The sequence below is a fragment of the Acyrthosiphon pisum genome, chromosome A1, assembly GCF_005508785.2.
Source record: "Acyrthosiphon pisum isolate AL4f chromosome A1, pea_aphid_22Mar2018_4r6ur, whole genome shotgun sequence".
Lineage (NCBI taxonomy): Eukaryota > Metazoa > Arthropoda > Insecta > Hemiptera > Aphididae > Acyrthosiphon > Acyrthosiphon pisum.
This window is the reverse complement of record NC_042494.1, coordinates 153,453,389-153,480,791: the sequence shown is the minus strand read 5'-3', so window position 1 is coordinate 153,480,791 and position 27,403 is coordinate 153,453,389. Positions and strand designations below refer to the sequence as shown.

General features: G+C 29.2%; 3 protein-coding genes across 5 annotated transcripts in view; 2 read left to right on the top strand and 1 right to left on the bottom strand.

The window, feature by feature from the left end:
- Positions 1 to 494: 494 nt before the first annotated feature.
- Positions 495 to 8,231, top strand: LOC100160475 (kelch-like protein 2). Of its 2 annotated transcripts, XM_008190135.3 has the most exons (11): positions 497 to 737; positions 3,885 to 4,038; positions 4,104 to 4,332; positions 4,411 to 4,586; positions 4,662 to 4,758; positions 6,445 to 6,598; positions 6,739 to 6,851; positions 6,907 to 7,203; positions 7,266 to 7,406; positions 7,476 to 7,722; positions 7,805 to 8,231. In XM_008190135.3, exons 3-11 carry the CDS (start codon positions 4,204 to 4,206, stop codon positions 7,981 to 7,983), a joined length of 1,533 nt encoding a protein of 510 aa, XP_008188357.1. In that variant the 5' UTR covers positions 497 to 737; positions 3,885 to 4,038; positions 4,104 to 4,203; the 3' UTR covers positions 7,984 to 8,231. The 2 variants fall into 2 exon arrangements, with proteins under 2 accessions (XP_016664257.1, XP_008188357.1); XM_016808768.1 differs by having other exon boundaries at positions 495 to 737; positions 3,885 to 4,332.
- A 1,218-nt stretch (positions 8,232 to 9,449) lies between these two features.
- The window catches only part of LOC100159327, a 50,809-nt gene continuing 32,855 nt past the window's right edge, over positions 9,450 to 27,403 (top strand). Inside the window, exon 1 of the mRNA XM_016808759.2 lies at positions 9,450 to 9,568. The gene's annotated coding sequence lies outside the window, so the exon portion shown is untranslated. The remainder of the gene's footprint in view (positions 9,569 to 27,403) is intronic.
- Positions 16,327 to 27,403, bottom strand: part of LOC100159443 (vesicular glutamate transporter 1) — a 92,838-nt gene continuing 81,761 nt past the window's right edge. For both annotated transcript variants that reach the window (XM_001943897.5, XM_008190129.3), the window contains exons 6-14: positions 26,418 to 26,498; positions 26,166 to 26,275; positions 25,668 to 25,785; positions 24,471 to 24,645; positions 23,013 to 23,299; positions 21,804 to 22,047; positions 20,996 to 21,123; positions 19,701 to 19,841; positions 16,327 to 18,152 (exon numbers count right to left, since the gene is read on the bottom strand). In XM_001943897.5, the coding sequence (XP_001943932.2) occupies positions 17,952 to 18,152; positions 19,701 to 19,841; positions 20,996 to 21,123; positions 21,804 to 22,047; positions 23,013 to 23,299; positions 24,471 to 24,645; positions 25,668 to 25,785; positions 26,166 to 26,275; positions 26,418 to 26,498 (1,485 nt within the window). In that variant the 3' untranslated portion in view covers positions 16,327 to 17,951. The remainder of the gene's footprint in view (positions 18,153 to 19,700; positions 19,842 to 20,995; positions 21,124 to 21,803; positions 22,048 to 23,012; positions 23,300 to 24,470; positions 24,646 to 25,667; positions 25,786 to 26,165; positions 26,276 to 26,417; positions 26,499 to 27,403) is intronic.

Genomic DNA, 27,403 nt, shown 5'->3' with positions numbered 1-27,403 from the left:
ATAATATTCAATATTGTAGAGCAGTGGTTTTCAAACTTTTATTAAACACGGGGCACGCCGTGCTCTTCAAACAATTCTTTTTTTTTTTTGCACTAAATTATTAGATGAACAAAATTGTTTTGAATTATAATTGTATACATTTAAATATTTAATTTAGTATTGTGTGCTTGATGGGCTGACAAATTTATATTGATTATATTTTTATAATTTTATTCTTGGACGAATAGTTGACATATTTCAGAAGACCGCTTCACGCTTGGTAAATGCTCGCGGCACCCAGTTTTAAAACCACTGTTGTAGAGTGTGAAGACCGCCGAAAATCCACACGTGGCCGCGTATCTTTAATCCACACACGCACGCTCGGTAAGCATAGTGCAGACTGTAGGTTACTAATGTATTATACCTGTTTATATCTATATACCTATATTGTTATTATGTTTTTATTATTAATTTAATCTGTGATAATACAGCGACAGCAACGACATTGAACACTCGAAATGTCAAAGCATAGATAACGTCATTGGAATATACGCACGCACCGTCATCCGTGGTCGTGGTAAAGTCTGTTGAAGTGTTCAGTACAAACTGTTGTCTCGTTGTCACTCGCCAACGGTATACCAGCTACGCGTCCCGCCGAATCCGATATCCATTCCTCGCCAAGAATCGTTGCTCCTTTCACCGACATCGCTGCCGCCATATACCAATACGTACCACCCGGCACCCAGACACGTGACGAAGTAAGAATTTTGATAACATCACATTTGCAAATTATTTTGAGTTAGAGTTAAAGTTCTTCCTGTGATAAATTGCCTTTCGAGTATGTTTTTTGCTCCACTTGACCTCATTGCCTTATTAGTTATTACATTTTACTTTTACGTGTCTCCATAAACACTCATTTTTTTGTGTTTGAGCACATGTAACTATGTGGATTTATGAAGTTCTTGTCTCTTGTTACCTATTGTTTAGTTTGGTGAAGAAAATTCATAGATTTCTATATAATACTAGTCACTAGATGGCGAACTCCCACCATGAATTGACCAATATTATGACCAACATATTACAGAGTTTTAAAATTAAATAAAATCAACTGATTACGAATTACATACAATTTCCATCTTACATTCTTACCTCCAACTTCTGGTTTCATTATACCCCGGTCATCTCTACCAACCAATATTTAAATCATAATTTCAAATATTTCAGTAGCTATTGTCTAGACGTCCAATATTGTCGAATGTCGATTACTATTATACGCTGATTTGAATTCAACTACAATAAATACCAAAGTAAAAAAAATGGTAAACGGACACTTTATACTATCTATTGTTTGAGTTGCATACCGTTCAATACCGTACAAATTGGTGAAAATAAATTGATATAAATCGATCGCGGTCACTTTGTACGATATAAATAAACCAGAAAATATATTTTGCAAGATATGATAAAATTAAATTGCTCAAAACTTTAGATAACGAATTGTGATCGCAATCAGTATAAGACATGATTTTGGTGACACAGTACCTACACTCGCACTCCATATACACAAGCCCGGATTAAGGGGGGGGCTAGGGGGGCATGGCCATATTTCTATGTACCTAATACCTATATATATTTATTATTACAGGTACCTTATATTAAATAATATATTTTACATTATTATTTTTTTTTCGTAATATATTTTTAGATAATATTTTAAGAATAAATAATTATAAAAATAAAATAGTTACAAATACACAATTACTTGAAATAATTTGCCATACTTTTATTTTTTCAAACCTATATATCATTATGACTTATAACCAGGGCTTAAATTAAAAATATTAATACCATTTACCGTTATATGGATATTAAACGTTATGATGAAATGACTGTTTAACGTTATATAGAATTTAAACGTTATTCAACTTCAGCGTTTAAACGTTTTAAATATTTAAACGTTATGAAGCGTTTAGCGTTATCTGATGGATATAGCTTTTTTCCCACACATAACACAGTGATTGAAAAATATAATATTACAAAAATAACCATAATATATATTTTACTGATAGTTATAATTTTATAAATATTTTTTTTTTCTGGCAATTATATGTAACAATTGTGTATCGTTTCTGTTTCGTTATCCGTTATCGATTTCAATCGTTTTTTAATATGTTTAACGTTATACTTATAACGTTATAAAAACGTTTTGAAGCCCTGCTTATAACTTACAGTGGATTTTTTAAAAATACACGAAGCCTGTACATAGCAAGAATTTATATCATAACTATTATTATAGTTTGATTGTCGAATGCGGCGGTCGTGTATTTATTTCAAAAATAATGTCACCGACACAAACTAATAGTCAACAAAGAAAACAAAGGTGAATTTCGTGTGCTTTCGCGTCTCAACTCGCGGGGTCGATGTAGGTCCGTACGTGTGTACACGGCGAGTCGTAGAAAACAAGTCACTCGTACAACCCGGTTCGCCGAGCGGCCGGCCGACGGTTCCTCGCGCGGGTGTCGCGCGGGTGTTGTCGTCCGTCGTCGATTGGCGGTTTGTTTGAGAGCCACGGCGCGGCTTCCGCGCAAAGGCTGTTTGAATTCAAACGGCTATTGCGCGGGACCGCGTCAGGGTGATATGCCTTTTCTCGTATCACGATTGCGAACGTTTTTATACCTGCCTATTTTCGTGGGACGTTTCCAGATTTGGCGTTAGTCAATTAATATTAATATTTTATATACATATAATAAATGCATTTGATATTATGTTATTTTATTTTCAAATGGTTTTTTGCAATTACGCTGGGCGATAAGATAGGTAAGTTACTAACATATTTATCTATACCAGTCAACTGGAGAACACAAGCATTTAGCATTAAACAAATATTGACCGACACATCTTGAGAGAGAATTGTAAAAGAAAAGCCGACGATAATATTTCTACCAGGCCATTATAATTATACGAACTGAAATAATACAGTTATTTAATCAATTAGATATAAATTAAAGATAATCCGACAGTTATAACTTATATGTTACGTAATTTTCACGAAAATCATGCGGAATCACGAATTTCACTTTGTAACGTAGTTATAATGTAACATTGTATTATTAATTGTATTAATCCTCGAACAAAATAAAACATATTTTGAAACAATTAACTTGGCAACGGAGCCTTAAAAATGTTCGCAATCGTTCGTTTTTCGGCTAAAAAAACAAATTCATTGATTAGCGATATTCGTTGGCAATCGTGTTATAAAAAAGGCGTAACGTTCGCAATCGTGTTGTACCCACAAATAAATGTTTCATAGAGTTGTTATAGATTTTTCGGAACAAACATTTATACTTAGGTACGAAACACAACATTGTTTTGCTAAAAATATAATGAAAGCGCCAATATGTGTTATAAATCTAATACAGAAAAATTAGGATAATTCGAATCACCTAACGTATATTGTAGGAAATATTATTTTTTTATTATTATTTAAATAAATTCTTGCAGGTGACACAACAAATGTGTACATAACTCACAAGAGATAAACTACATATTATTATAGTAGGGTAAAGCTATGACCGGGTAATTATTTAAAAGGATCTGTAAACATTTTAGCTTTTAACTGAAATGACATACCCGGTATTATACATACAATTTATTATCCAGGAACAATGAACATCATTAATTCCATATTATTATTATTTATTTTAACAATTATTTATATTAATTATTATATATACAATTATATTATTCATATACAATAAATCTAACTAAAAAGTTAATAATTTCTTGAGAGCAGTATTTTGTTGGTTTTTACCCCGCCTATATAGGTACCTACTTACTTAAATTTAGTATTACATTTGAACACCATGATATTAAAAGTAATCAACATTTTTAAATTAATTTCAAAGGTGTTATGTCAGTAAAAGAAATGGATGCCTCACAGACTTCATCTTGTGAAAATAATCTAAAACAAGTTCTTAATTAAAATGGATGCGAACCAACTAAATTTAGAAATGACTCTCACTCTGTAAGAATACTAGAAGATTTACAATCTCTACGCCAGTATGTTGACAGTGATTTTACCTTCATTCAAAATAAAATATATCACTTACACATTTTTTTTTTAGAAATGAAGTTTTATGTGACGTTAGATTTGAAACAGATGATGGTAACATTATTATTGGGCATAAAAATGTCTTAGTAGCAGCTAGTCCATATTTTCGTGCAATGTTTAGTCATTTTAATGAAAGCAATAAAGATCTTATTAATATAAGAGAATTAGATTCCACCATCTTACGACTATTGGTAGATTATATTTATACCGGAGAAATAATGGTCACAAATGAAAATGTACAGGTATAATGAAATATTTGATTTAATATAGATTTCAAACAACATAATATAATTTTATATGAATTATTGTTCATTGCTAAGGTATTGTTACAAGCTGCAAATGTATTACAATTAGATTATGTAAATGTTGCATGTGCTGAGTTTTTACAAAAACAACTAGATCCTTCAAATTGTCTTCGAATCAAAGCATTAGCTAACTTACATAACTGTACGGAATTGTTGTCAAGAACTGAATCATATATTAAACAAAATTTTTTGTATGATAAACATAATTTAATAATCTATATCAATCAGTAATTAATCAATTATAAAATAATGATTATTATTTTCAGAGAAGTGGTTAAAGGATATGATTTCCTATCTTTATCTTTTGAAGATTTATTGAAGCTTATTTCCTGTAATGATCTTGCTGTTCTATTAGAAGAAAAAGTAAGCGAACTTAACTACATTATTGGTTATTTGTGTTTTAATATTATTTATGAAAAGTCAACTTAAAAAAGGTGGGCAAGTGGGTATCGCTCTGCTGTACAGTAGGTTACAAGTGGGTCACTGTATAATGGATGATATACAATTTGAATTCAATGATATAATATCGTTGTATATGAAAAAAGATTCTGAGCAGTCAACAATATGTCAGTGTGGTTATTTTTTATTATAAATTATGTTGTTATTATTATTTAGGTACGTTATTTAAGTTGAATTAACATTATAAAATTACAGCAAAATAACTAAAAACGTTATTTTTAGTTATTTAATATGTGATTTCGTTCAAATTTGATCATAAAATAACTATAAAAAAAACATTTTTGGTTACAGAATAACCTACTTACGTAGAACTTTGTTTTAAATTTTCAATCCTTAACTTAAAATTTGAACATTTTATAAATTTTTTACATTTTAAATTTGATAAATATTGTCAAAAATGCTTATAAAAAAAAAATTGTGCCAATGTATTTTTAATATATTTCAACTACTATTGTAACAATATATCTGGAGCCTTGAATTAAATTGTCACACTTTTTTACCCAACAAATACAATTTTATTGACAACTACAGAAAAAAAACTAAAAAAAATTAAAACTGAAAATGTCCGTAAACAGCTCAAAAAACCAAGTTAAAATATTTTCAATGTTTAATGGTGTACATAAAATGAAAATATAAACAATCAGTGAAATTTTAATGTATTTACAGTTATTCGTTTTTGAAATACAATAAAATTAGAAAATCGCTAGATCTGCAGGAATCGAGTGAATACCAAACCAAAATCGATTAATTTTTTTTTCTTGAAGACGGTTTAATAAAATTATGAAGTATATTTTAAAGGTTTCAAGTAAAAATAGTTTAATTTATATTTAAATATTTATAATGTTAAATAATATTTTTAAATTACAGCAAAATCACTAAAATCGTTATCGTTCAAACTTTTTGAGCAAACGAAATAACTTTTACTGACAAATATAGAAAAACATTTTTAAGAAATGTGTTATATAAAATGTCTTTAAATAGCTCTGCGAGTAAAAATATTTTGATAAATTATATAATAAATAATCGGTGAAAATATTAAGTACATTTTTGTTGTAAATTAGGTATAATTGTACAGTACCAATATTAGATAATGAAATAATTAGTTTGATTCCAATTTATTAGTTTGTATTAAATAATGAATTTATTTTTGTCAGCTCCGAGCCTCGACTATGACTAAGTGGCTATAGGTAACTTACACCGCCGACAAGCCCATCGATCCGCCTAAAAAATTTTGCAAATTCAGCATATGAACCTTCTAGTTCATGTCTAATGTCTACATTGTGTGTATTTATAAATAACAAATAATATATAATTAAACCACCTGCCATCTGTAAGACTTCAACATTTGAAAAATATATTTTAATATTAATAATGCATACAAAGTTATCATAGCATTGAAACTAATAAAAATAGATTGAATACCATAAAAATATAATAATTATTCGTTTGCTTTCTATAAAAAGAAGGAATCCAATAATATCTTGAAGATTTATTATATGTATGGGACCCTGTGATAATCATACACTAATAGGTGATTTAGCAAATTATTACCTATATTTAATTTAACTTTTAAGTATTTTGTTGTTTTAGGTATTTGAATGTGTTATTAAATGGGTGAAACACGATTTAGATCAAAGAAAAGATTTGTTGCCAGAATTAATGGAACATGTACGTTTGCCACTATTAAGGCCTGATATTTTAGATAATATAGCTGAAGAACCTCTTCTAAATAATAGTCCTAAATGTATGTTTATTTTTATTTTTATTAGCTTCCCACTAAAAGTTATAATAGCTCGACAATTAAAATTTATGTTATTTTCATAAATATCCCATTGTTATGATATTATATATTTTATTAATTATTATTGGTAATTATGTTTTTAGGTAAAGATTATGTATATGAAGCAATACGTTTTAATCTAAAAAAATCTTTCCAGCATTTCTCCATTCCAAAAACAATTAGATGTAAACCTAGACAGTTTGGTGGTTCACAAAAAGTATGGTTTCTTTTTAATTAATATTTCTTCATAATTATTTTGTCCAATTTATCAGGTTATTCTATTGTTTAATCGGTCTGATACATTGCCAAAGTGTCGTACACAATGGTATGACCCAACAATCAAGCTACAAAAGAGTGCACCAGAGATGAATGATGGTCGACAGATGGCTGGTCTAGGTGTAATAAGAGATCAATTTGTGTTTGCTCTGGGAGGCGTAAATGGATCAAGTTCTAAATCTGTTAGTATGCTTGACGTATCTTCACAATCGCCCTCTTGGGTTCCAATGGTCGACACGTTAGTTGAACGAGATCGATTAGGAGTCGGTGTATTAGATGATCGCATATATGCTGTAAGTTATATCAATATATTACTTATTTTATATTATAAATATATATTATTTTGTAATTCTAGGTTGGCGGACGAAGAAGCATCAGTGGATTAAACAGTGTAGAGGTATTTGATGTCAGTATTCAAAAATGGAGAATGGTAACTAGTATGTCTTTTAATAAATGGGACTTGGGCGTTGGTGTACTCAACAATCGTTTATACGCGGTGAATAATTATTTTATTTCGTTATTTTTAATTTGTAATACATTTCATTTAATTGCCTAAACTGTGTAGATTGGAGGTGGTGATAATACTGTTACGAGTTCTGTTGAATATTACGATCCCACACTTGACACGTGGACACCGGTTTCAAATATGTCCACAAGTCGTCAAGGCGTTGGTGTAGGAGTCTTGGACGGTGTTCTTTATGCTATTGGCGGCTATACTGGATCAGTTAATCTTAAAAGTGTTGAGGCTTATAGACCAAGTGAAGGGGTTTGGTCTTCTATTGTTGATATGCATATTTGCCGAAAGAACCCTGGTGAATAAAATAATTATTTTTTTTTTGGGATTAACTTTAAAAATATAATAGATTTATATAAATTATAATATATTTTATATAGGTGTAGTAGCATTGGATGGTTTATTGTATGTTTTTGGCGGAGAAAGAAAATCTACTATTCATCATACTGTAGAAATTTATGACCCCCGCACCAATACTTGGACGATGGAGAACTTGTCAGGAAGTGGCGAAACATTTTATGGAGCAGTAGTCGTTGATAGACCACCGCATTATAATTAATCAGCAATCAGAATGATCTTATTGATGGCAGTGATATGAATATATTTATGTGTGATTTATAATGAAACGTGTATATAGAACAATACATTTTTATTTTTGTGAATGTTTTATAACAATTTTTTTTATAATTTAAATTGATTACTTACAACTTAAATAAATAAGCTCTAAAGTTAATTATATTTCAGTATAATCAGCAAAATCTTATGTAATTTACTATTTATAATTTATATTATATCTTTTAGATTCCGTATGGAGTGATGAATTTATTGATTTTTCAATGATTTTTTTTTTTTGTGTGTGTTTGTGTACACGGTATCCATAAGTACTTGAAATTCCCACCTAATATTAATTTTGTAATTTCATATACATGATAAAATGTTCATAATATTTCGACTCTTTTCAATTTTATTAGTTTTTTTTTTGTTATACGTGTCGATAAAATTTGACTTATACTAAGTATAAAAAAGCTACTTCAGGACCATGTTTTCAAGTTTCTGATATTTTTTTGTACTACTTAAAAACTGTCTTGTGGCGAATGACGATACGTAATTCTGTTTTTCAAATGAGAACTCCTTTTTTATTGTAAATTATTTAGCGGAAAATTTTCTAGAAAATTTTTATGTAAATATTTAAATAAAAATTCTAATTAGTAGTTTCTTATAATAATAATAAAAGATATAAATTCACATCAAAGTCATACTAACAGAAAAAAAATATTGAGGTTCCTATGACTAAGTTTTAAAAGGTTCCTAATATTGATATTTCTAATTATTAAATTACTCAATTACTCTCCGTTACTCCATCATTCGTTTTTATCCTTACCTAGCCTAACAGTGTTATACCTATTTCCTATACCTACCTGTAACCGCTACATATGCAAGTTACCCTTTTTTTTTTGTAAGTTTTTTCTAATATGTTAAAAAGTAATAAGTAGGTACTTTACTGGGTATTTTAGATTTTTTGACCTCCACGCACCCTCTACTACCGAGTATTAAGCAACTATTAGATCCAGTTTGTTTCTAGATATCAAAGTTAATAATTATTGAAGTATTTTTTTAGCTCCAAAACATGTTTACAGATATACAAAACAAAAAACATCATTATAAAATAAATACATTCATTGCTACGTTCAAAGTCTAAAATTAATTTGTGATAATTGTGATAATTATATACATACCTAACTATTATTAAAATATATAAAAAATTATCGACCACGTATGGATAAAAGTACGCATAAACCGAATGATAAGCATAAATAACAAATAATAAAAAACAATATTCACATTTTACGGACGTTTAGTTTATAAGAATTAAACCGATTTAGCTAACCTACACTGTAGTCTTATTTTTTTATAGTAAATTCTTATCGATATACCTAATTCGATTGCGTTTTTTTTAAACTATATTTCGAGTACAGATGTATTGAAATTTATCTACGAAGTTCAATTATAAAGGTGTACTTAACACATTTTGTGTAGAGTTTCGTTTTAGATTTATTTATACTTATACTGTGTTTGTTATGAGGTAAAAGTACTTATTTTTTATCGTTTCGATATTCGAGAACTCGTGAACGCGCATTTACACAGTAAGTACCTAATAATATGTTTATCAGCCAAATAAATAATTTCAATAGGTAAATAAAATCGCTCAGTATAATATTAGGTATGACTATATGCTTATGCATAAGCGCCAAAAGTACAAAATTTACATATCATTTGCGTCAAAATTAGTAGGACATAAGCGCCAATCTAATATTATATATGCGTCAAAATTAATATTTCATATAAGTAGTTATTTAAAAATGTCGATCTTATAAAAAATGTTCAATGAATATAATATAAAATAATAAATTATAAATATAAAATTTTAATTTTAATAAATTGGTTGAATTTTTCGATTTTATCAAAAACTGCAATTATAAATTGTTAAAATATAAAATAAGGGCTGCATACTAATTGCGTCCCGAAGATAACTACGAAAAAAGGTCTAATCCGAATTGCGGCCCGTGTTTATTTTGGGTACAGACGAGTTGCGGCCCGGGTTTTTTTAATTCAAGATAATTTAATCTTGACTGATAAAATATAATCACCCTATAATGTAGATACCAATAACTAATAAGTACACCTTAGTCGTCGCTTTACTACCGCTAAGAACGTTCCGTCGCTTTTCTGTTTGTTTTTAATTTATTTATAATGTCGAATGAAATGTTGAGTGAAAAAAATCGCAGTTTATATGTAATTTATGGATATAAATTTCGTTTCCATAAAAATTTAAAAAATAATGTTGATCGATATTGCTGTACTAAAATATCAGATTTTAATGTCAAAAAACATTTTTAACCTTGAAAAATTATATAATATACGTTTTTACCATGTGCTAACATTTTTAAATAAAAACAAAACATCATTTTTAACCTACCTGCAGTATCTACTGATGCTACAGACAGTCCTAAGTCTGTATACAAACGTGAAGGAAAATTATTAAATTAATTTTAAATTTCAGGCCGCAATTCATATGTCACCCAAAAAAACTCGGGCCGCAATTCGTATACACTCCAAAAAAACTCGGGCCGCAATTCGTATGCACTCCAAAAAAACTCGGGCCGCAATTCGGAAGAAATTTTTACCGCGGGACGCAACTAGTAGCCATCCAAAATAAGGTTCTAAATTTAATATCTATTAGCCGTGGCACACAGGTATCTAAGGTTTTGGCACTTTCATAAGATACAATTTTTTTTTTTCTTATCTCATTTTGGTGCTCATGTCTTCCATCAAATATTATAACATCGATACCGATGGTCAATCCGGTTTCTCATTTGGGATTATCGAACACGTCTTGAACTGTAGGTACTTGACTAAAATTATATCTGTTGCAAAATAGGTTTTATGTATAACTATCGGAACGACTGTTATAATTCGAATATTGAGATAATATTTTGAACCCAGGGTGATCCAAACGTTAATTGTTTAAAAACCCGAATGCAATATTATACAAACCTAACCTTTTTCTGAACCGAGTGCAATTCGACCTTACCCTTCTCATTAATATTATGCTACACGCAACCTGCAGCAGATAGAACGCTGTACGCCATGACGACTATAGCCTATAGGTAGTGCATCTCCACATGATTAACCGTACGATTTTTCGGAAAAATCGACGTTGAATAAGACGTATACACAGATACCTGAAATATATTATTAGTTACAGATAAAAAAAAAAAAAATTTAAATCGAAATTGTTTAATGTCTTATGTGTTGGAATGTTTAAAATGTTCAAAATGTTACACATGACTAAATGTAAATGAATTGTATATCGTTAATGGCATTTCTTAATTAATATGTTATATTAAATTTTATAAATATGACTGAAAACGAATATTATTTATAACACTAGAATAAATTTATCGAATTATTAAATCAATAAAAATACAATATTACGTTGGGTACAATATTATATTGATATATTGAAATCTATAATAAACTAATAATACAATATAGACTATAGTGTGTAAACGGGTAATGTCAACAAAAGGGGACAAAGGTTAACAACAATATAATATTAAGAATTATTATTATGATGATCAAAGAACAATGAAAAGTACATAATAATTATAATAATCTCGAAACGCTAAAATACATTTAAAGTTATATCGAACGGATATGGCTAAGTGGTAAGAATGGTTAAACATTTTTTAAGGTAGGTAGGTACTATAAATAGGTATATAATATAACAACACTTTTACGTAGATACATATTAAATTGTATATTATTATGTCTGTGTCGTATAATAATAATAATTGTTATTTTTTTCTTAAGCACAATATAATTATATTATAATGGTAAAATTTCTTAAGACGTATACAAACATTTGACTTGAAAACAAAAGTGTTCCGCTGTTATGAACAGTTTGAAACGGAACGGATTATAATATATTGTTTTTATAATATTATTATGTTACCTATGCGTAACATAATGTCATATTTTATACCAATTACGATAATATATTTAAGAACGATAAGTATAACACAAAACTTATCGGAGTCGAATTAACCAATATTTAAAAAAAAAACAACACAATAATATCATACAGTAACTAATATTATTTATTTGTCATCTTATTAAATTATATTATGATGATAAATATTATAGTTTTATACTCAGGGATGTAATTATTCGGATGATGAGGTGCGGGGGGCAAAGATTCCCTTTTTTTAAGAAAAAAAAAATCGTTATCCAATATTTTAAGTTTAACAGATAAGTGTTTGAAATTTTTATGGAAAATTCAAACCTCAAAGGCGCTGTCATCTAAAACGGCTAACTACGGACGGTGCATTGTCCGTCGATCGTCTAAAAAGGTATTCCCACTAATAAGCGTAGGTACGAAATATTATTATTATTTCAGATAATGGAGAATAAACGACAGATTTTGTGTTATGAAATTAAGTAAGTGTTCGCTAATATACGAACCTATAATATTACGAGTATAATATAATGTTATTGAATGTGTTTAACTGTCGCGAAGATTTAATTAAAACGAGTCATCCGACTATTATCGTACTATTATTAAAATACTGGCACTGTTTAAAATTATTATTTACATATTATTGTTAGTAGGTAGGTATTTAGCTTAGAACGAAAATTAAGTTGTTACCTAAAATATTATATTATTTGACTTTATTGATGCAATAAATAAAATATTTTAAATTTTTATAACTATTATAGAAAAAAAAAACTTTTTGTCACGAAACAATTAATAGTAAATAAATAATTATTTTATGGAGCATCTAACGCGTTTACGTTTAAGCGATAACGAGAATTATTGTGATTACTGATTAGCCTAAAATACAATAGTAATAATTATTTATATTATAAGGCATGACTAAATATTTATATAGTCATGTTATTAGGTATATGGTACTTACAGTCTAAATTACAGTTAAATCGTCTAAACTCGAATAGTGATCTTACACATAGTATAACCGACTTAAAATCTTAAAACATTACATTTTTATATTATTATTATTTACACTTAAATAGGTACCTATATTAAACATATAACAAAAAATTACATCTATCATAAAATATTACATAACATATTATTATTATTATATATTTTCGTTTATAGTTTTTATTAGTACCTTATTCGTATGTGCTTTTCGAGTAACTAGTGCAGTGTGAAAATATTATTAGTTTTTCTTTTAGTGCGAATTATTATATTTATTCAGGAAATGTATTGTAATATTTTTTTTTATCTTGCGCGGGTGACTTTAACGTCATTTTTGTGTATATAACGAGTGCCATTTAAATTCGTCCGTATCGTTTAATTATTATCATTTTATTATTGACTTATTATTGTCAGAATTAAGGCATATCGTTGTGTTCAGAGTGTTGAGAGTAATATAATTTGTGTAACCAAACACTGTTTGAACCGAAAAGCATAACAAAACAAAATACCTAACCAATCAACGAAAAATAATAAATAATAAAACACAAAAACAATCAAATTTACTATATCCTAATAAACTGAAAAAAAAAAATTTTAATTTAAATAACGAATAAAAACAAATTCCTTAACACCTAACTTAATCCTAATTTATTGTCGTGTCAGCCTTGAGATAACTACCGAAATAGTTATCTCATGTCTTAATCGTATATTATTAATATTAATTCTTAACCGTTTTAAATAAATATAATATTATTAATACATTATAAAATAATTACAAATATCCGTTTAATAAACAACAAATTTTATATCAATATATAATAATAATCATAAATACGTACATATTATATATTATCTATAATAAGCACAACATTGGTAAGATTATAAATTTTTAAGTTTTCATAAAATAATTAAAACAATAGGGGTGAAAAGATAATGATTTGAGAACGGTAAATTTACGTAAACAAATAGTAAAAATTGGTTAAGTCGAATGATCTCGGCTGTTTTTAAATGTTTGAACTAGTAGGATAGGTACATTAACTTTTTATTCCTGAACTGTATTTATAGCTTTTCGTAAACGATTGTGCATACAATACAATACGAATAAAGATTTTTTTTTTAAGGACAAAATTGACAATATTGTTTTAACGTTAGGCGCTTAAAAGCTATAATGAACATATATTAAACATTTCCGCTAGTTCTTTATACTTATTACTAAATTATATTATTACACCGAGGCCGTGGACGCGAAAAGTACCTATAGGTACGGCTTACATAGGTACTACGTAGAGGCGAATTTGCCAAAAACGGAAACACGATTTATGATAAAGTAACTATTTAGTTTATTAATTTATGGACATTTGAAAAGAAAACAGTTTTTTTTTTTTTTAAACGATGTCCGCGCAGCACATTCTACTTTCTTATATTTTTACACTTGCTATACATGACCAAACTGTTCTTCGAGATTTTGGTTCTACTTGAGTTCGAACATTGAGTAAACTATATCATCGGTTTAAATTTTTATTGAAGCACGTTGAGTATTCAAAGCGAGTATAATTCATATTATGACGATGAAAAATATTAATATGTACGTCTTATTATTGTATAAGTTCGTGTGATCGTTTTCTTATTTCACCGACAGAAAACGCGAAAGCTGAAGAATTATTGTTATGGTATATTGGCGTGCGCGACCTAAACAGTGTTTTTTTGTTTTGTTTTAGTATACTCGTCTGCGGAAATTATATTTTAAGACATATTAGTTATTTTGTATACAAAAGAAAACATTATAGTTAATATCCGACGGAGAAATCAACAGAACCGTATTTCATATTTATGTGTTTTAATTGACATTATTCAAAAAACTTCTCAAAAGTATCTTATCGTTTACTCGATTTCAAATCGAACTAGCAGAAAAAACTGGAAGGAGTTATATTATGCGTAAATAAAAACGTTTAATACAACCACTAGAAAAAAATCAACTTGTTGCGACGTTTGATTTTCATCCCGACACGGCGGGTCGTCGAGTCGTTTGGGGAGCAATACAATATCATAATATTTTTACTGTTATTCGTCGTACACATAGGTACTATTATAATAATATTATCGTCGTATTTTAAGTCCAAAATTTTGGTTCTATCGGAACAACGAAAATATATAGCCCGGCCGGCCCAGTTGCAGGCGTGCATAAAATAAAATACTATTATGTTATATTGTATCACAGTAGGACGAATTTCGAAAAGGTTTTCATCGCATACGAAATATGCAATGGACATACTAACATATAACTACATAATATAGTGACTATATTATATTATATACCATAATATTTTCCATATTTTGCAGGTATTTAAATCGTCTAATAATTTACGCGCTTTTTAGCAGACATAACACGTCTTACTCTAAATCACGCTGGCCATAATATGGGTGAGCGTCGGATGAGAGACGTTAAATTATTATATTATCATCTCAGCAACGTCATCAGCTCCCATACAACCGTTTTATACTTAGTATTATGCATACATAATGCACCAATATATTTATTAAGAATCACACGACGAGTTTCGGCAAAGAATCCCAACTAAAAAATCGCAGATGACGATTAGATATAATAATATAACTACTTATTTTCAACGCATATTATGCGTATGCGCCGTAATGGTATTATACATATTATTATTATAATATGACCATTACCGAATCACATTTCAACACGCGTTCGATTCTGACCGAGAATAAGCATTACCTTAATACAATATAATATTTTGTGTTAGACGAAAAAAAACGTACATCATAATAATATAACAATCGTTCGGAAAAGTCTAACCTAACCTAAGCCGCTATAACCTAATCCCTATATATAGTACCTACCTATATTATTATTATATAAAACGCGGCCGAACGCATTTGAGCCGACGAAGCTTATAAAACATTAACACATAATTTTATAATTATTTAACATCCGTTAAGGAATATAATCTATTATTACATTGTATAAAAAGAAATTGACAGAATACATTATTATGCGATCATCGCACCATCGTAATTTATGGTACTTACATATTGTCCGCAGACCGTAGTTTGGTACCTGTATCGATTTGTAATTCATAATTTTAAGTTGTTACAAATAAACATTTTTAGAAAATATTATCTTTGTCAATTTTGAAATTTTTTTACTTTTTTGAACGACTAAATTTTGCTGGGTACCCCTGTGCCACTCCGCTCCGTTTATCCAAACTGTAAATACTGACTCATAAATTGCTTGTCCAAAATTTTATTTTTAATTATCAAAGTACTCCAAAAAATATTCTGCTTTGAAATAAGGAATTAAAATGGCGTGTTGTCATTTATATATGTTGTTAAAAAATAAATACGATGAAAAATAATAAAAAAATATAATTATTCAAGAAAATTTTGTTTTTTTAACGAACTAAAATTATGTTAAAATATTGTTAATAGTTATTAAAACAATGAGTGTCTTACGTTAAATGGATCACTCGGTATACCATTAACATAATCGTACAAAACATTTAAAGCGTCTATTTACACTCTGTCATGACGTGTTAAAATCCCAGTGTTTTAATTGGTTGAACTAGCTGTGCTTATCTTATGAATATCATACCATGTAGCTGGTTAGGTATTACCGTTAAGTTGAAAAATATTTAACTATATCAACTTGCAGTTACAGAGGTCAAATGGTCATTAAATTCTACACCGCTGGTAACATTTTCAGAACATGAAAGGTTTCACTCGAAAACCAGGATACAATAGTATTTCATCCTAGCTCAATTCGTGATCAAATAAACAACACACAACAGACTAAAGACGATGACATGATAGTGTGTGAAAGACATTTTTTACTAATAAAACGTTAATTGGCACAGGGTCGACAATTTTATAGACCTATAATTAAAGTTTACACTTTGTGTAACGTCAGAATCCCGCTGATTTGAACAATTTATTTGATTCAATTTCAAAAGGTATAGATACTGCAATATTATTCTTGTCCCTCCAACACACAACTTTCTTAATAAAGAAACACATAAATAACTTAAGATACTATCAACTAAGTGTTTTAATTGTACCGAATATATTTATGTTTTTTCAAACAAATTGTTTTACTATTTTTTGTGCAACTGAAATAATATTGTACTATATTTTAAGTTAATGATTATGATTATAAAATTTTATTCGAGTATTCTTGATATTAATATTTAAGAGTTTAAAAACAGTGTGAAACCAAGTACCGGGTAATACGTAAGTACCATAAGTTCAGATACGATATTACCTACCTATATATTAAGGTGAAGTAATAAATATCTATAAATTATATTATAATATTACACATTATTATAACGTTGAAGCCGAGCACTTTCGAGCCGACCAAGCTGTATAAACATTATAATAAACAACAATATTATATTATATTTTACATCCGTCACAAGACGGAATCTATATTATTCGGAATTGTATAAAAACAAATTGACAGTATACTATAATATTAAGATAATAATTATTAATTTGGAAAAATCGATAAATGCAAATTTATTACGATTTACGCCACATTGTATCGATAAACGCGAAATTCATATTCTAGGTTCTATTATATTATAATAATATTATTATTCAATATATAGATGAGACGACGAGTGTGTACGATAATACTATTATTATGTTATTATAATTATTACTATATAATAATATATTATTACCGAAATTGTATAATTGAGAGAAAATCGATTTTAGTAATATTATCTATCTAAAAACTATTATTTTAATACCTACGAAACAACTACGTGAGATAAAACACACAATCGAGACTACGCAATTAACGGTATTATTGCTCGCGAAGTACCTCCTGCGACCTTTACAATGTAACAATAATAATAATAATAATAATAATTTTTATTATTATCATTATATTATAATCCGTGTAGTAATAATCGACGTGACGACAGTGCGATCCGAACTCGAATAATTTCAATAATATTATCCGTTACATCAATAATTTATCATTAATAATCAGATTATCACTCGGAGGTAGCGAACGGATTGGTGGTGGCTGCGGTGGGCTTGGCCAGGAACGGATTTGTCGGGTTGTCGGTCGGCGGCGCCGGTTCGGTCTCGCCGATGGTGCAGTTGGTGTTGAGGCCAGCGTTCACGAACCCTTTGCCCGACGACTGTTCGACCGAACCGTACGACGTGAGCTTACTCTTCTTGTCGACGTTCACCTGTTGTGCATTTTTCGTATTAATATATTATTAAAACCAACACGTCTGAGACGTCTCAACCGTCTGATTACCACAATTAAAAAATTCAGCTTTAGTTTACCACGGGTTATTCATTTGACGTAAATCACTCATTCTATTAAAAACTATTAACGTTTTTGGAAATATTTTATTACATAAATTTAAGCAGTTAAAACAACATTTTTTGAAAATAAAAACATATTTTAATTTCTTTTATCGTCATCGTTTTTCAATGTTTAACTTTTTTTAAAGACAACATTCATTTTTAATTCCTTATTCCAAATCAGAATATTTTTTGGAGTACTTACTTTGATATATAAAAATCGAATCTTGGACTTGTAGCTTATGAGTTATTAGTACTTAAAGTTTAGATGTGTGGAACAGGGCGGGCACACAAAATAATTTTGATCTAACTACTCCGGTCATCTATAAACTTGAAATACTTGCTCAAAATTTGATTTTTATATAGATCGAAAGATCGAATAAATAAATAATATTCTGCTTTGAAATATGAAAGTAAAATGCATGTTTTCATTTAAAAGAGTAAAACACTTAAAAAATAAAACGATAAATAATAGTAAACAATATAATTTTTTTCCAAAATGTTGTCAAATAACAGACTTAAAATTATGTAAAAGAAATATTTTCAAAAATGTTAGTATTTTCTTAAATAAAGAGTGTATAACGTTAAATGGATTATAAAATAATTACAATATACACATTACACACGTTGTTTATCTAACTATTTTCATTATTATAACATTAACGAAGAAATTAGAAAATTATTAAAATAACAAAAAAAAATTTGGTTATTTGACAATCTATTTTTCTTTTTTATGTGGGACCACTGCAAAGGGGTGAAATGTTTTCACATGACTTGCCCCCTATTTATTTTCTCATCCTTATAAGTCGTTTAAATATGTTAGTTTATATATTTTATAATTTTATAGATAATGGTGCAGTCCACATTTACTGCATTACAAGAATACATATCTGTGTGCTAATCTATAAAGCAATAATAATAAACTTTTGGCTGTACTACGAGACACATAACGTCAGAACAGTTTAACCCTTAACTTATAAAGAAGTAACTTTCGTTTCTAATAAAATATTTTAGTAAAATAATAAAATAGGTACCTATTTTTAAGCCAAACTGACACAACTCTATAAAGGACAATTTGTCCGCTAGATGGCAGAACTTATTTTATTTTGCATTGAAATTTAAAATAATATAATTTATTTAAAAACCCGAGTAGCCTAATTCCATGATAGTTGCCAGTTGGTTAAGCAACTACTCGGTTAACTACTTAGGAAATAAATACGTTTTAGTAATAACCACCTCGGCCTAATCTTAATGAGTCACAAATAAATTTCTATTGAAATTATATAATTTAGCTTCGTAAGTACTATTATTTCACGAAAATTGTAATTGAAAAAAAATGGAAAATCTTAAAAATAATAATGGACTTTTGGAGTAAGCTGTTCTGGGGATATTTTGTGCCTTAATGATATTGCTCAAGTCAAACCTACCTCATCCATTTGTTGATCTTCTTCGACCTTGGGCTCGGCCCACGGTTGCAATTCTCCCGAAGCGAATATTGCGTAGAACACGACCCCAATGTAGTGAATGACGGCGGCCAGTATGAATACCTCGCTCCAGCTCTGCCTAGTCTATAACAATTACAAAACCAATCTTGGTGAGAACATCTTAACTATTAATACTTTACTATTAATACGTCATATTATTACATCTAATAAAAAAAGGTTTATCGGGGTATCTGCACCAATAGGATCTCAATCAGAGTTCAGGACTTAAAAAACTATACAAAAATATTGCTATTTATGATTGTAACAGAAAGAACTGACCAAAAATAAAAAAATAAATTATGCTACTTAAATTTATGACAAAAATTGATAAATTTATAGGATTAGTAAATAGCTTTAGAAATATACCAATGTTAGCAAATTTCCAAAAATAATATTTTTAAAAAAGTTATAGCGTTCCAAATTAATTTAATCCAAAAAATACTAATACCTATTTAAAAATTTCTAAAAAATAAACTACTTGATTTAGATAAATGTTTTTACCATCCAAATAGTTCTTATAATCAGATTCACAAATTGGCTATTTTGAATTTATTCAAAAAAATTTTAATCAAATTTAAAATTTTTCATTTTCGGTATTAAAAAATAAAAATAATTTTTTTTTTATTACACGTGTAGTGCAGATGGCTATAAATTATATATCAAAAAAAAATTTTTAAATATTGATTAAAACAAAAGTTATTCCAAAAGTCAGTTCTATCTGTTACACCCTGTATAATTATTAATAGGCCATTAAATATTAATAACCTAAAAATATGCACTTAAACATTTGAAAAACGTACAACAAAATTCTAAAAATATTTTAAACCTTCATTTCATCAAGACAATATGATCTTTTGATACGAATCTTCCTAACATGTAATGGGTATACCTAAATCAGATTATAAACCGTGGTGGATGGCTCCTAGCCTAACTTAACCATGGCGCCCGTGAGGATTATCACTATTCACTATTAATAAAAGAGAAACAAAATATGTATTGATTAATATATTAAACAAAAATATCTAAAATAATAAATAACAAGCATAACATTTGAGTAACATAATAAAATCACCGAAATATACAATTTCATATTTCAATTATCATCCATAAGTTAGGTTAGGTTAGGCACTCTATAACGCATTTATTCACTCATATCTTGCTATGTTTTTCTACGTTTGATATAGATATTAGTTATGCAAATACTTAAATTCGCGACCATGGTATAATATTATACGTGCCTTGTGCCTGATGATGATGTTGATCGCGACCGGACACAGAAGCCCGGCTATCGTACCGATTCCGTTCGATATGCCCATCAGTATACTAGCGTATCTCGGCGCAATGTCCAAATGGTTAACGTTGAACCCTGTAAGTTAAAATAATAATGCATATTTAAACAGTTTTTGGTTGACCACCACATTGGAGCCATGAATAAAACACGGACATGTACAATTCAAAGTATAATGCCTGGGTCAACAAATCTGAATAAAGTTTAAATTTGTGGAACGCAAACAAACAAAAATCCATTTTTCGTAAATGCGACTTTACATTATGTGTTATTATTTCTTATAAACGACAAAAACATTATAAACAGTTAAAATATAAATTGGGTAAATATCACTGGGTACGTTCGTTTTTGTTTTGATTTAATAAACGAGTACTAAAATTTTCTTCAGTTAGAACCTATATTGAATTTGTTAATGAATCGAAAATTGTTTTCAAAATTAAAATATTTTCAGCTCAAGTTCTATACCAATCACATCAAATTTTTATATCATTTTGATTAGCTTGAATTAAGTACCGTAATATTAAACCAGGAACCAGAAAAGAACCGGTCCTGGAACCTAAAAACGCTTAAAATATTGCAAGTATGCTGTAAATATTAACTGTTCATCTATGCAGGTGTGTATAATGTGGTCTAAACGGGTTATATCGGTCAATATAACATTGTACGTCGATTGGTCCACACGTGGTTTCTCCGCTAACTGTTAAAGTTTGGACAAAGTTGTGCGAGACTGAGATATAAGACGGGTTCACAGCACTTACCGGAAATGGCGAACCCGCTGAACGCCACGCCACAGGTCAAGGCGATCGTGGCCATGAGCGGCGTGCGGGCGTTGGCCAACACGAGGAAAAACGTGGCTTCCATGCCAAAACCGCCGCAGTTGAAGATCTTCCTGACGCTAGTCGTGGACAGGATACCGTTTTTCCGTATGTGATCGGCCAGCAGACCTCCAAGGGGCACCACTATGGTCATCAGCAGATGAGGCAAAGCGCCGATGTAACCAGTCTGTGAAAGTGAAAACACAAACATAATTAGTCTACAGGGCGGATTTTGTGCAAAACAAATCGTTAAATAAGCATTTATATATGCCAAAATATATAATTTACTTAAGTTTGAAAAATACAAAAAAAAAGTATTGTTAAATTATATTATCCCTGTGTGTTTAAAAATTATTTAACAATGTTAATAATTAATATATTCATCTACCGACATTTATGTAATTTTTTTTTCGGAAATTTCCTATCAACATCAGTATAAAATATTAAAATCAATAATTTTATTTTAGTAATTACTAATAAGGAAGGTATAGTAATATTATTAATATTGAAGGTTTGGAAAATAATATGAATTTCTCAGACGCGGGTACGTACCTATATTGCCTACACATTGCGCCGTTCAATACGTATTCTATCAAAAAAAATATAATACCATCAAAAACGTTATACCGCAAAAATCAAAAACATTAAAAACTCGTAGAACAAAAGTACATTGCTTCACGAAAATTTCTGTAAATATGAAATGTATTTTAAAAAGAAAAAGTAAATTGACTCGCGCATAAGCCGTGAAAATTTGAAATGGACCGTCTAAATTGTTGCTGATACACGTGTTTTGTATCATTTAATTTTCTAAGTAATATTGTACACGAAAGTTGAAACTGTTTTCAAATGTATTTCGATAATCAAAAATTGCATTTTTAAAATCACAAATATAAGCAAACCAATAGGCTATATTATAAGGCCTGCGTATCCATATGGACGTGTCACAGCGGTAATATAAACATAAAATTCGATGCATAAAAGATTAAAAGAGCTAAGTGAGTAAATTACATAGGTATATTTAAGTTTATTTAAATATTCCATAAATAGGATTTTTAATAACTGCATTGTTGAAGAATAAAAAGGGGCCGAGCATGTTTACTGTTTAGTGAATCATCCTGTGTACAATATGAGATAATAATGTGCATAACTCACTGCCGAAACTTCGAAGTTGAACGAGTGCAGGTACGAAGCCTGGAACAGCACGAGGAGATAAAAGTTCCACGACCGGCAGAAGTTGGCGACTATGATGGCGTACACGGGCATGGAGGTGAAAAATTCTTTCCAAGGCGTGTTGAGGATTGTCGGCGCGGCAGACTGTTTGGCGGCGCCCAACGACGATTCGATGTAGTTCAACTCTCTGGCCGATATGGTGGGATGGAGGCTCGGCTTCTCGAAGCACAGCCACAGCCAAAATACGTACCATATCAGCCCCAATACTCCTAAAATGCAGAATAATATGGTCTATCAATGAACACACGCACACAGTATAATAATATTATATGAGGTGACTAGTGCTAAAACATTATATCACACAAATATATTATTTTAAGAGAGCCTATAAAGATTTCCAGCCAATTTTAATGGTTTTTCAAATACAAATATTTGATCATTATATTGTTTGATCATTATATCATTAAATTTCATATTTTTTGACAAATTGTATTACTTAATCTTTTTTAGTTTTAGTTAGTTTTTCAAGTAGGTACTTAATGCTGGTTAGACCACTATAATAATGAAATTAATAATAAAACATATTATTTCATAGGAGGTTGTCTCAACTAATATCAGTTAATACCTACATAGCGTGCGACATGGCGTTAATAACATATCAAATCTTAATTTATTATCATAGAGTTAGGCTCCTCTGGTTCAGAAAAAAAAACTATTTAAATGCCAATGTCAAAAAAAAATAATAAGCTCTGTCTTTTGATAACTATAGTTAAGTGTTTGAAAGACGTGTGTTATAAAGTCAAGTCTTCTAAAATGAAGCTCGTAATAACCATTTGTTATAAAAGTTTCTTTTTATAAGAAATATTTATTGTAAAAGATACGTGCTATAAATGTGTTTCTTACTTACTATACCTTCATTACTACAAAAAAATTACATAATAATGGTCTATATAGGTTAGGTTATACAAAAATATTATGTTGATTTAAAAAATGTCCTCTTATATATAATATCACAATATTATAATATTAGTTATACCATTGTATTTTTCTTGTTACATAGAAAATATGAATACTAATATAAGTTTAGTTTAAATAACTATACCTAATAGTTATTACCTACCTAATAAATGTTAAACTATTTAATTGCCCTATCAAATTTATCTAGATTGCTATATTTTCTATCCTCGATACTAGTTATTATTAGATACAATTTTTGTATTATATACCATCTATATAATATTATGATTTCTAGATACATTTTATCCAGTTAAACTTAACTGTTTCGAAATACTGTTTATCGGTACCTTTCAAGAGACTATAACATATTATAATATTGTAAATTTATTATTATTACACATATAATATTTCGTTAGTACGTATCGCCCTATTTTTATCGGTTTTTTTCGCTTCGAATTTATTAATGTAAAATTATAGGGTTACCGTATACGTAAAACGGCGCTTCCCAGCTGAACCAGTCGATCAGAGTACCGGACAACGGCATGCCGACCACCACACCCGCGTACGACCCGCACAGGGCTATGGTGGCCAAACGCGATCTTTCCAACGGCGGCGCCCAATGTCTCCAAATTCCGTGACAAGCCGGATACGTGACGCCCTGCGATTATCACACAACGGTTATTGAATAATTTATCAAAACCACTCAGAGCTAGGATCAGGAGATTTTATACTTCAGAAATAGACTTCATATTTTTATTACAGCAATAGAAATCCGAGAACCAAACTCTAGCGTAATAGAGTTGTTGGTAAATTTAACAGTATCATTTATGTGAAACCGATAACATTTTACCCGTATTATTTAACATATCAATATAATATAATAACATTGCAGGTAGTTGGTAATAATACAATTCTAACCAAAATAAGTCAATATAATAATTTAGCTTATAAATTCAATTTTTGTTTCATATATTATTATAAGCCAGTCATTTTACAATTGATCCATTAAATGTATTGTGTTTCATACAATTTTTTTCTGTGCTTATTACTCTTCAAACTAAAAACAATGCAATTTTATCGATAGAAAAAAAAAAATGAACGGTAAAATGTACGTAGATTCATTTATTACCGAGCTCAAAATTAAAATCTCTATTAAATTATTACTAGGGCTCGAATTTCGTATTAAATAAATAGTAAAAAAACTATTTATAATTTTTAAAATATCAAAAGAAAAAGCATTTATTCGTATTTAATTTAAGTTTAAATACGAAAAACAAAGATTACCTGAGTACAAACAGAATTACAAACGAATATTTATAAAATTTAAGAATTACCTTTTTATCACTCACTGAACCGCCAAAGAAACATTTGCTACAAGATCCTAGCTTTCGTTATTAGTTATTACCTACTTCTTACCTATAAAAACTGTTATTTTTTCCTACAGTCGAGTACTAAACGTGTTCATAAATTCAGTTGGTAATTTTTTTCGACAATAAAGTGAAAAATAATAATATGTGAGTTATTATTATTTTTCGTCACTCATTTCGATTATGGAGTCGGAAAAATGTAAACTGTAGGTATTATAAAACATCCCAAATCGATCTTTGAAAACTAGTCCTAATCGCTGCTCGAGCATCGTCCATACATAATTTTGTGTAAAAGTCTGTGATATATTATTACCTCGACCAGTCCTTGACACATCCTGATGATTATCACGTATAAAGATTTCTCGATCTCCGTCGCCGAAGGCACCAACAGATTCAGACAGGATGACATGGCGATAGCGATCCCGAACACTCTGAAAAACAGACATAAACGTTAGCATGTAATAATATACAGTGAAACCTCCCCTAACAGAACCTCTAAATAGAGGAATTTTTTTGGAACAAAATTTATTTATAGGTCTGTGAAACAGTACAATGGGGTTACTACCATAATATTATGTTCTAAAAATAAAACCAAGACAAAAAAATTGTGGTTTAATTCAACAATGTTTATATTTTAAAACTATAATTTGTAATACGACATGGCTCATGCTCACTAAAAATATTGCTCGTCGATACATGACAATCGAACGAATAGTCCGAAAAGAGAATAATCCGAAAATAAAATTTTAAACGGGACCAAATACGGTCATTTGGTTTATATATCTTATAGTATTATTATTATTATTTATACCTGTTTGCCGGATACATGGACGCCAAAAAACCACCGGGCACTTGAGTTATCAGATATCCGCAAAAGAACGACATCTCGATGGCGACAAATGACCCGAGGGACCAGTTGATCTGAAAAAAAGAAAATGTTACCATCGTTTACGCGCACCAACACAAGCATACGGCATAACATTCATCATTAATTATTCATTTATTATAACAATACCTATTATGTACATTACGTATCGAAACGTCAACATAATAATATACTTACTGGCCGTTCGTGAATGGGAGTGTTTCCCAAAGGCGTGTGCGGTGTGGTCGTGGTTATATTCTCGCTAGAGACATCATCGTCCTGTAATGCGTGTAAGATTTTAGAACTTTAAAAACGTATCATACATTAAAATGTGGTTTGTTAACTTATTCAACGAATTTTCCTCAACCTTCTAAGTGATATACTAAATGCATCCGAAGTAACAGATTAATTTTTTCCAGTTAATTTTAAAAATAATACGTTAAATCAAAATTAAGTTTACATACGTTACAATAACGATATTAACTGAAGCATATTATAACTGTGGCGGTTAAAACTTAAAATCAATTATTTTTTATTTAATCGCTTTATAAATTATACTTTATTATACTTAATTAATCTAAAAATATTTAGTTGACCCAAATTTATAATTATCGCCTAAGCCACTACAGCTGGTATTATAATAGTGTTCAGAAACAAATAATATTTTAATACCTATGCATTTTTCACAAAATATTTAGTTATTATTTGAAAAACTGAAAATTGCACAATGACCATTATGGAGAGGATCGAGGACCGATGTGGATCCTCAGGTGGTAACTTTTTTTTTTAAACTCTTAGTTTATTATTCTCCGTAATAATTGTAATCTTTAATAATTAATATGTAAGTAGGTATATTGTTTTTTTAACTAATATAACTATAGCTTAACGTTTTAAAGTTGACTTAATTTAACTACCTCAAGTTAATTTTATCATTTGTCTACCCTTTGCTATTATATTAGATATAATAAAATCACGTATTCACGTCATGTCATGACACAATATTTCGTAAACACTTATTAGTACTCGATTAACTGCAGAAATGTTTGCGCGTAAATTCGTCGAGAGTATAATATATAATATTATAATACTATCATATACTAATACTATAATATCATGTTTGTGAACAATTTTGATTAGGTCGTACAAGTTTGGAATGTTAAATCGTAGTTGCTTATCAAAAACTG